Source organism: Thunnus albacares, chromosome 4 (genome assembly GCF_914725855.1).
Source record: "Thunnus albacares chromosome 4, fThuAlb1.1, whole genome shotgun sequence".
Taxonomy (NCBI): Eukaryota; Metazoa; Chordata; class Actinopteri; order Scombriformes; family Scombridae; genus Thunnus; species Thunnus albacares.
This window is the reverse complement of record NC_058109.1, coordinates 6,265,561-6,278,521: the sequence shown is the minus strand read 5'-3', so window position 1 is coordinate 6,278,521 and position 12,961 is coordinate 6,265,561. Positions and strand designations below refer to the sequence as shown.

The following is a 12,961-nucleotide window of genomic DNA, read 5'->3' as shown; positions in this document are numbered from 1 at the left end:
CCCCCCTGACCCCTCCGGTGATACTCTGAAGGTGTCATCCAAATCCTAATGTCAGAATGCTAATCATCATCATGTTGATGTTGAGCAGGTGTAATGTTTACCTTAGTCATCATCTTTGTTTATCGTGTTGACATGCTAACATTTAGCAATTAGCACAAAACACAACACAGCTGAGGCTAATGGGGATTTCATATTTGCAGGTATTTGGTCATTTACCAAAGTATTAAACTTCTAAAATTTTGACCTGCTGGTGGCACTAGAGGGACAGTGAAGGGATTATCAAAATCAGTAGGTATTATCCTTTGGGGAACATAATTTCAAGGCTATCCATGTAATTGTTGTTCAATTCAGTCTGTACAAAGTGGTGGATTGATGAACATTGTCATTCCTAGAACTGCTAGTGTGGCTAAAAACATTTTGAGACATATGAGGTATATGCAAGAAAATTGTTTCATGGCTGCCAAAGTACGGACACTGTACAGTTGTTGTGAAGTGCGCACTTACCTGAGTAGCATATAAAAAAAGTGAAAATATTGTGACACTCAGCAGAGTCCCATTTAATTTCCTCAGCGCTGATGATGCAGGATGACTGTGGATAAAATACAGTCGTGTTTGGCGCAATTCAAACGAACTCTGGTCTCTCAGGACTGGTATAAATGCTGTCCATCAAAATCTAGTGCAGGCCAAACAACCACGCCATGACCAGTTTAAAATGTGACACAGTGATGCAGTGTTGCACTGTCAGGGGCCAACAGTATCAGAAAATGACTGCGCAGCTACTGTTCGCTAACTTTATGAAGTAGCAAGTCTCCTCAAACAAGGAGGTCATCATCCCACACTACAGTTTAATAAAAAAAAACAGGATATCAGTTATTTAAATTCTGTCTTTATTGACAAAACTCTTTCAGCAAAACTGTAAATTAATTTTATAATGACTAAACTCTTACACATATTTACAATAATCTTATGTGTGCATGATCCACCAATCTGCACAGTTTTTGTAACACATTTACAATATTGTCCTTCTGTAAGAAGACCACATGCTTTCACTTTGAAAGAGGAAAATTAATTTATCAAGCACCTCTAAGTTTCATTTACAACACTCAAGTCTCTCCTAAATGTTAAAATGAGGTTAAAATAAAAAATATTTTCTTCAAAACTACCCATACACTTAATAGACAAGAGTTTTTCAAACACTAATTAAGATTTCCATTACTGTGCTCAAGCTCATTGCTATTGCCGTTTTCCTATGTGAGTGTTTATCACAAACCCTTTTGCAAAGGTTTTCTGTTCTGAAAATCAGGCAGCCCCATGTATCCATAACTGGCTAAATCTGCATTTGTTTGAAATACCTGGTGTTTACCTCCTTACACACCCTTTTGTCTCTTTGACGGTACGAGCAAAAGGTGATATTCAAAAAAATCCAATGGACGCTCATTTAGCATAACCATTTAGGCTACTTATTTGTTTACCTGTTGTTGCTGCCATAATGTCAATATTGCAAACTGCTGTTTAGCTTTATTCAAATTCCTTTAAGCTCTGCTGGCAAAATTACTTTGGTCACATCTCTGTGTAATTCTTGTCATTACTTTTTTTTTGCTTTTCTATTTGTCTTTAAGTCTATCTAAAACACCAAAACGTCACCATATTCTGTGGCGAGGCTAATGTCATGCTTTCCTTGTTTGTTTGTTGCATCATGCTCATGCAAAGCACTTTGTGACTAATGTCTATGAGAAGCGCAATATAAACACATTTTACTTACTTACTTACTTACTTACTTGTTTTCTACATAATTAGCTTAAGAGTGCAAAACGGTGAGTTTGTCAAGTCTGTCAGTTAATTATGTGATGAAATCAACAAGTTTCTTCAGTAGGAGTCTGAGTAAAGCTTTCTAGCATGACTGCCACTGTGGTGGATTCTCAAGGCTTCTAGCATGTAGCATAATTAGCAAGGCGAGCATGTTTAGCATGCTAAAGATAGCTTCCCTTCACCGGATGTCCTGTCAAGTATGAGAAGAACTAATGAGTCTGGTGCATGTGTGTGTTATCTTACACGTGTACTCTCACGTATCTGCTAATTTAAGCTACATTAAAGTTTTAATGTGAATAGTTTTTGAGGTTTCATCTTTATTCACATTTTTTACTGATCAAACCATCCTTTCCCTCCAATGTGTATCTTGAGCTTGTGTGTGTATGTGTGTGTGTTTGAATTGCTTTGAAAATGATAATCACATTATTCTTTTTATGCCTTTCAAATATTCCTCAATTTTTCTTAGTTTTGTTGTTAGCATGGTTAGCATTGTTGCTCTAGACAAGCTGATTTGTGAGACCTGTAGTCTCTTGTGTGTTTGCAGGTGTGTGTATGTCCTCAGTCCCTCAGCGTAATGATGACATGATCGTCTTGTCCTTTCCACAGCATCTCCCCCTCAAAGTCCAGCATTTTGTGTTTGCGGCAGCGCAGCAGAATGCCCACCACCTTATCTGAGATCTTCACGTAGCGGTCAAAGAGCCGGCCAAAGGTGATGATGGTTCTCCCCTCTTTATCCTTAAAGTCCATGTCTCTGATAATCCACACCATCTCCTCCATCTCCCTGTGGATGTGTTTCTGGGCCCTGTCGCCCCTCTCGGCCGTCTTGGAGCCGTCTTTGGGTCGACCATAACCGCTGTCACCCTTGCGGAGACGCTGGTTCATGGCATAGTCGTAGTCAAACTCCTCACTGAAGGGGTTGAGCTTCTGACCCTCCATGTGCTGATCAGACCATTGTTGCCAGCGGCTTTTGATGTCGCCCATTGTGGCAATCTTAATCTGGAGATAAATGATAATGGACAGGTTAACAACCAAATTTAAAGAGCATCTGATCATTTTCCAGACAAAAACATGAGCCAAACAAAACATTTACTCTGAATTAGGGGCTCCACACAGTTAACTCTTAAAGGGAGGAACTACTGAAAACAGTTGTATAATATCTTCTGTGGCTCAAGTCTGAAAAAATAACCCTGATGATGTCATGGTGATGTCATCAAGGTTATCTTGGCTTGGGCTTGGACACCAAAAGTCTTTATCAGAAAGACTGCATTTCTGAGGATGTTGAGTTTGGAAGAAGGCGTTTCTGGGGCAGGAAATGAAAGACATTACTAGGTTGCATTATGGGAATTGTAGGTTCCAGCATTTTTCTGAGCTTTTGATAGGGAATAAAGGTGGGAGATCTCAGACTTTGCTGCACTCAATTTTGACTTTTTTTTTTTTAATAGTTTCTTAAAAATTTACCAACTTTATTGAAGTGCAAAACAAAATTGCTGGGAAACTCTTGCTTGTTTGTCAATTTTTATTCCCCTAAACATGTAGACCACATTTCCCATAAACTCTGCTGTTTCAAAGAACTTGTTGCTCTTTGCCATTTAAAGCTAGGTTGCTGTTACTTTTTTCAGATCTGCTAAAAATTCTGCAGGGACCCCACCCCTATGCCAATACTGTATATTAATGTTGGTTAATGACCCCTCAACATTTAATTTAAAACCCTTTTAGTTGGTGTAATTGATCCCCAGCTTGACCTTTGCCTCTCACCCAGACATATACACTAATGGGAATATTTACACCTTTGCACCTCTACAAACCAGCAGACGCATACTGTATTTTACATATGTGAGGACTCATGAATACTGTAGGTTTTAAAAACAGAAGCAGTGGGCCTGCTGGCTTTTCCTCAGAAAATTGGAAGACAGATGTTCTTTTTTGTGCATTATTGCAACATTTTATGGTCTAAAAAACTGCATCTGTGAACTCTTAAATTGTACTACAGTTTGTAGTTCGTCATGCTTTGTGAGGTATCAATGCAACTACTTCTAACCACTTTAAACTTTAAAATTCAAGAACTTCACCATCTCCTAATTTGTCCTTTCCCCCCACCTTTTACCTTCCTCTCTCATTTCTTCCCTCTCTTCTCTCCTTCCCCTCTACCCTTGATGTGTTCTCCTCTATCTTTCCATCCCTCCTCCCTCGGTATTTTCCTCAGCTTGCCAGGCCTTTAGATCAGTGTCATTAGATCTGTTTGGTATTTGACCTATAAAAAGTGGAGACTTGTCACTAAGGGACCTTCCAGGAAACTCTGTGAACCCTTAAAGTGATAATGCTCCTGATCCTCTTTTTGCTTTTTATTTTGCCTCCATTTTCAGTGCTTCGTTGCTTCAGTGTTTCTGCTTTGCATTTGCCAGTAAAGTGGCCAGTGGTGAAACACATTCAAGAATTGTACTCAACTACAATTTTGAGACCCTTATAGGCTACTTTACTTAAGTGTTTCAATTATGTGCTACTTTATATTTCTACGCCTAATACTTTGGTTTATGACCAAATTCCTTCAAAACAAATGATATCGGGGTTTGTGCTAATTTGCAAATGTTAGCATGCTAACACACTAAACCAAGATTGTGAACATGATAAACATCATACCTGCCAAACATACGCATATTAACCATAAACTGTATACAAAGATGGATGTCATGACAGCTCCCCAAAAGTGAAGCCAAAACATCTCAATTTCCCCCTAGTGGCTGGCTGCAGTATAGTTCATAAATCCCGCCCCCTCCATGTTAGTGGATGGTACATGAACCAAACTAAAAAATCAAAGCACACGTCAAATACATTTTTCCCAAAGATGGTTTCTGTCATTTCAGGGAGTTCTTATCATAGTGATGTTTGTCTAAGTGCTCATTTTTCTCATAAGTTTGTTTTTTGTTAGTTATTTGACGATATAGAGAGGGGGTCTGACGTCATGATTGACAGCCGTGATACCCTCTCTCAAACCTCCGTCAGGCCGCGGAACCCGCCGTACTGTACAGACTCTGGCTCCAAATGACATCACACAAGCAAGATGGCAGCTCCCAGAAAGGAGATATTTTGGCTTCACTTTGCACAGTGGTAGGAAGTGGAGACGCGTTGTTCTTCACAGTCTACGATATTAACATTGTCATTGTGAACATGTTAGCATGCTGATGCTAGCTAGCATGTAGGCTAGCTCAAGTACAGCGTTGCAGAGCTGCTAGCCTGACTGCAGACTTGTTTGTTGGTGATGTTTGGTTTAATGGCACACTCCTTTAATGATCTGGTTCAGTCTAACAACTCTCCTCATCCTCATTCCCAGGAACAGCAGTTAGCTGTTTTTAGTGAAAAAAAGCTTTAACAAACCCAACAGACACTACCTGCCCAGCACCAAACTACAGACTGATAAAGTAAGTTGCTGCTGAGGAAAGCAGACCATTTAGCTGCTAAAGAGACAGATGTTTTTCTCAGGAGTTTGTGGAAAACAGAGCTACTGTTTGTTTGCCTGTGACCAACATATCTTTAAGGCTGGCAGTCGGATTGCCAGGAAATGTTCTCCACCATTAAACCAATCAGTTTTCAAATAGACACATCTTCTGATGACTTAGTAAAAAACACTGTTTTTCAGCACATTCATGCCCCCATTAGGAACACCAGGTTAACATAACAGTTATAACCCTGTCTTCTTCTTCTTCTTTTAATTATTATTATTTGCATCATATTGTTTAAAACTGACAATACATTTATCAAATCAGTTGAATCCAGATGACATTTACATTACATGACCATCAATGCCAACTCATCCAGATATAAACTAATAAAATTGATCAAATAAAATGTCTTTACACAGTTCCTTATATCTTTTCTTATTTTTCTTTAAATTATTCTCACTGCATCTGTCTCTATGTCTCAGATTTCTTCACTCACTCACGTCCCTCGCTCACTGCCCTCTCTCCTTTCACCCCCTTTTCCCCCTAACTGGCTCTTCCACCTGAAGGTCAGGTTGGAAAACACGCTGCAGAGCATGCCTATATTTATTTACATATATTCCATTGCGCCGCGGTCCGGCTTGTGTTTTTATGAGTTGGACTCACTCACTCTGGCGACCCCCTCGACATTGTGGGGGGCTACCGGCCGGCTCCTTTGCCTTTTATAGGAGAGATTTTAGTATTGGAGTTTTGCAACTGTTATGCTGTTTGGTGTCCATGAGGGAGCTGGATTACTTCAGGTGACATCAAAGGAACTTCTGCTTAAAATTGTTTATTCACGCTGTGTAATTTATGTCGGAATATTTATGCTCTGTTTTGAGAGTATTTATCCTCCTCTGTGTGTTGATTCAGGGAGAGGAGAAACATTCATCTCTACAAGAGTCTAGTCAAATCTTGTGTACACTCCACTGTCTCATATTCAGAAAAAAAAAAAAAACAATTACAGGGTATTTATACAAGATTCTTCTTTTGTAACTCTAATCTGCTATTAGTTCTCCTGTAATCCTGTCACTAACAACACTCAAATGTGCAAAGTATCTATTTTCTAAGGAAATCTATCCTAGAATAAGCAGTTTATGTGTTAGCCAGCGATACTGAAAAGTGTTTCTGTGCTGTCTTTCTGTATGTTGTAAAGACACATTACATAAGAACTCTCTACATGACTTCAGTTATTTGGGTTTTGGGAAAGGACATTCCCCACGGAGGTGCAGATAAATCTAAAACACGTATGAGTTGCATGCAGAGAAACATGATTCATAAATGTATGGATATCTGGCGTTATTTTTGGCACGGCCTGGCATGGGTTCTCATAGGCCTGGCGGCCAACCAGGTCTGTGCAATTATAGGAGAGATACTGAAGAGTAACTGGACCCAGTCTAATAATTCAGCTTGTCTTGCCAACATGGTGACAACATGATTTTTCCACAACCTGCACAGTAGCTGGGTGTGGTCAATAGTGCAACAGATCATACTGACCATGCTCAGCTGCGATGTTGTGTTCGGCCAGAAATTCACGAGACTTTTTAACCAGAGACACCAGCGCGGCTACGTGTTATGTGCATTGATCGATTTTTTTGTTTGTATTTTGGCAACTGTTGCGCTGCAGAACAAGTTGTAAACACACCATTAAAATATTATCAATTTATAAAGTTGTTATGGTGAATGTGTTAACCCATCCAGTAGACACAGAACAATACTGTCATTTTTGTGGAGTTGTGTTTCTTGCTATATGATGAATGTTAGTCCAATATTCATTCTCCTTTTAGCTCTGGATTGGCTACACTCTTCGCTATGTTCCCTGGATAGTTGCTAACTTGGTACTGGGCAGGTAGCAGACATTTGGTTTACTGTCTGAACTGTTTTTTTGCAGTCTCCTGCTGCTAAAAACTATGTTGATAACAGCGCAGAGACTGAACCAAAAAGTATATTTACTGTAAAACCAAAACTATCCTTAGAGCTGCTGAGCCGGGTGATAATTATCTTTGAGTTTATCAGTACGAGCAACAATGAAAATACTGATGATTGCAGAACTAAAACGTATGTGAAATCATTTTAAATCACTCTACCTTGGGCCTGTTATTCTGTTTCTTGAGCAGGATGTTACCACTCTGCTCAGATTTTGATTCGCTGTTATCGCTGAGCCCCGCCTCCTCTCCTAGCCCGCTGTCTTCCGTGTCCAAACTGCTGCTCCTCGACCCCATCTTCTTCTCCTGAAGCATCAGCTTCTTGTCTTGGAGGACTCCTCCTCCACCCTGTAGCGCCCTCATGTGGCGCCGCCGTGTTGGCGACTCGTTACCCAGGAACGGCTTGCTCTCCTCGGGACCTGACTCCATCTTGCCTCGGATAGCGTTGACCAAATCGCTGCTGCTGCACTCGCTGCGTTTTGGCTGGACTGTCTTGGTCACAGAAACAGTCCGGATCTTATTCTCGCTGTTGTCGGTGTCATCTACTGTGATTACACGCGGGGTGACAGAAAGTTTTACCACATGGTTGCGCTCTCTTTTGTCATCCTCTTCGACTGATGAAGGCATCCAGCCACTCGGGATGTTGTCCTGCTTGTCTGTGTGCTCGTTGGCCCAGCCTTGCCAGCTCTTGGCCAAGCTGGCCACCATGGCGGCACATTTTATCTTCCTTACGGCACGTTTAAAGGCCGGAGGCTCTTGTGGTGAAACTGTGGCGGTCCCACTACTACTCATTGTGAATACCAGAAGGGACGTTTGTCTTCTATTGTTTTGATCCTTTCAAAATCTACTCAGGTGCACAAGCACTGCTGGGAAAATCTAACAAGAGCTTGCAGAGTGTTCGTGGTTTGTCCGGAGGTCTAATAAAGTCAAAGTGTTTCGAAGATTGCTCAATGTAGAAGGCACTAAATGTAATCAGTATCTTCAAAAGTCAATCACTAGTTCAGTCTCCCAAGAAAAAACTTGAATTATCTTCAAGTAATGTCTGAAATCTCAAAATCTTTTCCTTTTTTCAGATGATCTTGAGCAAAAATCTTTTCAAGTCAGTCTTTACAGCAGGGATGGATCTTCACAGAAACATCCAGAGTCTTTCAGATCATCAGTCGGTCAGTGGGTGAGCTGCCGGTGTAAAGAGTGTGAGGTCTTTGGTTTTAATCCCTTGCTGAAGCCCCTCTGGCTCCACACTGGTCTTTAAATAGTGAAGGGTCGTGAAGGAAGTGATGTCGTATGGGGGTCCACGTGAGACAGGAAAGTCCAGTGTCAACATTCTCATTACTGCAGCACAGGTTCATGCACACGCACATGCACACTCACACACACACACACACACACACACACACACACACACACACACACACACATACACAGGAGTGGAATTTCTCCTCAGGGATCCGGGGAACAGGTGTCCAGTGTTTTTAGCGACTCAGAGGTTTCTGTCCTGACACACAAATACACTGAGACAGACACAGGCCTTTGCTCTGAGTCAGCCTGCTATACACAGGGGAACAACATATGTGTGTGTTTTGTATGTGTTCATTGTGTGTATATATAGGGATGTTTTCATCCAAATACACAACTTTCCTTTATTGCATGACAGGTTTGCATCACTTAAACATACATGGTTGTGTGTGTGTGTGTGTGTAAATCGTGGGTCACGGACAAAGCATCTGGATGAGTGCTTGTGTGTCTGCGGCTAGTCCTATTTCGGTCTTCGGTATATTTGTGAATGAGTGAGTGTAGATTTCTAGATTATGATTCATATATTTAATTATCATATCGTCGTTATCATATATCGTATCATATGTCATATTTAATTAAAGTGACCCAATAGTGGCTTCAAATAAATAGACTGTATATAAAGATGGAAGTAGCGAGGTATGACATCACCCACTGTTTTGCATTGAAGCCAGTTTAAAGTATAGCGTTGCTGCTTATTCTCACCACCATATTTTCCGTTTGGAGGCAGGACCTTCCAAATAAGGAGCGCGGTATGTTGCCTTTTACACTCTGGAAACATGCCCCCGCTACCTCGGACCAAAGCTAACGCTAATACCTAGCAGTGCACACTTGGGCTAGCTACTTAAGCTTTAAACTTAAGCTTAACGAGATATTGCGACAAAAGTCAGACTCTGCGTGAGTCCCGGAGCCGGGGAGAGCAGCAGGTGAGCGAACTGTCAATCAACGCCAACACTCTACACATGAAATTTGTTGACAATAAGAAAAATAAAGGAAATCGCCAGCCATATCTTTTAACAATATTCAGAGCATTTTTTTGAAATGCCAAAACACACCATGAAGAAGTGTTTGAGTTGTATTTGGAGTTGATCGTGACATTTAGTTGAACTTTGTTGCATCACCGTCACACACACAAAACAGAATATAAAAAAAACCACTCAGGTTTATTTATTTTATTTTATTAATTTATTTGACAGGGACAGTGCATATTAATAACATTTCTAAAAATATGCCAGAGTGAGCCAGAAAGGCTGATTTTCATCTGTAGTCCCTGGACAGGCAAAAAGTTGGAAGCACAAACGTTCCGATATAAAAGCATTGAAAATACAATCAACGATAAAAGCGGTGAGGATACGCAGATACAAACAGAGTCTGCACTAGAGACAAGAAAGATAGCTCTTCAGACACACAAAATCAACAATTGCATGACAACAACAAATCAACTAATGGGATGACAACACACTCGACAAATAGCATGACAACACGACGTCAGGACCGGTGAAGTGTGGATATGATATACAGAGCCTATGATAAACAAGAGCAGCTGTTACACAAGTAAGACAACAAACGACATGAAAACACCCCACTGTTCTAGTGTTCACAAGTTTGATTTCTAATGAACCAGGCTCTGGTGTTACATATGAACCAGGTGTTATTGATTTACTCAATAAACCAAAGCTTAATTATTAATTAGCAAATGTTGAGTACGATGCATGTTGTGACAATTGAGAGTATATTTAAAGTCCTGCTGAAACATTTCTGTCTCTGACATGCAGCCAGACAAAGCCGAGTTCGTCTTCTAAATGTGTGTGTGTGGACTAAAATAACCAAATGGGGGCCAAGCCGTCAACAGCTCAGGTTTCCGGCATATGTGTGTGTGTGTGTGTGTGTGTGTGCGTGCATGTGCTTCAAGTTCCAAGCCCCAATGCCAGCAGCTGCCTCACGTGCACGCTCCCGCCGCCCGCTGTGCACGGCAGACTTTCACAGAAATAGACATGCCTGGCACTAGAAAGCTATGAGAAAGGTGTTAGAGCGGTGTGTAACGATATGAGTATTTATACATGACTCAATCAAAGGAAAAGTTCTTTTTACACTGTATGTGAACCATGAGTCACCGGCTATATAATTATTATGTGGTATACTTTGTGGAGCCCAGTAGGAAAACTCTTTGTGTCAGCGTGGAGCAGGTTCAGCTACAGAGCAGTAAGCTGGCAGGGGGCCTGCGTTTTGCTGAAGGGCTTTTTGTAAGCTTTAGGTTCTCTGAAATGAGCACTTCTTTTTTGTGTTGTTGTTTTTTTTTGTTTTTTACCTTATATTTTATTGAATTTAACATCCTGGTAACAAAGTAAAGCAGACAATCTGAAAATAAATGCTCACATAATATTGAATAAATAGATAAAAATAAAAACAAGGCAAAAAGGAAGACCATGTTATGCAAAAAGAATTACCAATCCACCATTTTCACTATAAACAAAGAGATACTTTATGTACACTTAAACCTTTGTCTTCTCACAAATTCCTAATTTCTAGTAGTTTTACTCAAGAAAAATTGCTGAATTACTTAATTTAGCAGTTTAGAACAATAGAAGTTGATGTGTTGTATGTGATTTTTTTGTGAAGGCATGAATAGGGAAATCTGCTATTATGCAGATATAGATAGAATACAGTTATTGGCACCTGTCAAAAAAAAGACTTCACTTTATATTATTGTATGCTTCACACTGCGTTGTCTGTGATGGTGCCTGTTCACGCCTGTGTACTACAGGAGCATAACTGTGCTGCACTGCTGTTGTGTTTTGTACTTTAGGCACCCTGCAGCCCTGATGCTAACCCCAACAGCTTCAGAGGATGCTTCTGTGCAACAGAATTGTGTTCCTGTTTGATGTCTTCACTAAGGTAGATGAAAGTAACAAGCCACAGAAGTAACATCCATTTTAAGAGAATATAAAACTTATTGGCATGAGTGATTATTTGAGAATGAAGAAGGTACAAACCCATTGGTGGAGCATCAGGGGGTGCACCTGGACCAACAGACAGGCCTCCATTAGCAGTTGGTAAATCGTACAAAAAATGCGCAACATTGCAATAAAATTGAGGACGACGTCATAATGGGTCATGATTAAGATTAGCACAATTACCTAAGCACACGTACAAAAAAGTTGCACAGTTAATCACTGGTTTAATGCACCACTGGGTGAGGACGCTAAGATTGAACACCTGGTGACTTGGTGTGAACAAAACAACTTGGACCTCAACGTTATAAAGATGGTGGAGATGGTTGTGGATTTCAGAAGGAACACAGCCCCACCCATCTCCATCACCCTGTGTGCCCCCCCGGTGACAATGTGGAGTCCCTCTATTTCCTGACCATCAGTCAGGACCTCAAGTTCAAGGTTCAGCAGAGGATTTACTTCCTGTAGCAGCTGAAGATGTTCAACCTGCCATTGATGGCGCACTTGTAAACCATCATCACTGAATCCATCTTCACCTCCTCCATCACCATCTGGTACGCTGCTGCAACTGCTAAGGACCAACACAGACTGCAGCGTATTATCCACTATGCCGAAAAGGTGATCGGATGCAACCTGCTGTCCCTCCAGGACCCGCAGCCTCCAGGACGCTGAAGCGAGCAGGAAAGATCATGGCTGACCCCTCCTACCCTGGACATAAACCCTTTGAAATGCTCCCCTCCAGGCGGACCAAAACCAAAACCAAAACCAATACCAAAACCTTCCAGACTGTTGCCGGCCTTATCAACGAGGCCTGGGACCCCCCCACCCCAAAAATGGACATCACTCATTATATTGACGTAACACAACACAATCTCTTATTTGCACATCAGTGATCTTGATCCTACATGGTGTATTGCATTAACACAACTGTATAACTTACTATAAATCATGCATACTGCATACGCTGTTTACTCCTGGTCAGCCCTGTACATTCATCATACATTGTGGGCTGCAGCCACTGTGGTGTTTCTATATTTTACATCTAAGATGTCTTCTTTGGTGATGATTTATTTCACCGGTAATTCTATAAGAAGTGGTAGGTTATTTGATTTATGATGCTTGTTGCAAGCACTGCTGTGTGCATAGCTCTTTTTATTCCTTTTCTGTTTTTTTTCTTCTTTAACCATCTGAGTTTTACCCTCTTAATAAGGCTTCACTGAGGACTTGTATGCACAAGCTGCAAAGTGTCTGTCTATAGAAAAGGAATTGTAGTTGGTTTGGACACAGGCCGCAGATTGAGTATTATCCTCTTTCTCCGTCTGCATGTTTGTTTGATCATATTTTTGCCACAATATTATGCAAATACCATCACCCATTACTGTGCTACTTCCACCACATCTTTATTTTTGTATATAGCTGTTTCATTAAAGACTTGTTGGTCAAAAAAAAATCTTTGTTACAGTAAAAATGTTTCTTTTGACCCAGGTCTCCCCTAATCTCACATAGCCAG

The 12,961-nt window shown here is 40.8% G+C and overlaps 1 protein-coding gene across 1 annotated transcript; it reads right to left on the bottom strand.

Moving 5' to 3' along the window:
• Nucleotides 1-870: 870 nt before the first annotated feature.
• Nucleotides 871-8,461, bottom strand: abraa (actin binding Rho activating protein a). The gene is made up of 2 exons (XM_044349625.1): nt 7,370-8,461; nt 871-2,805 (listed from the first exon to the last, which is right to left on the bottom strand). Exons 1-2 carry the CDS (start codon nt 7,997-7,999, stop codon nt 2,368-2,370), a joined length of 1,068 nt encoding a protein of 355 aa, XP_044205560.1. The 5' UTR covers nt 8,000-8,461; the 3' UTR covers nt 871-2,367.
• Between the last annotated feature and the right edge of the window lie 4,500 nt (nt 8,462-12,961).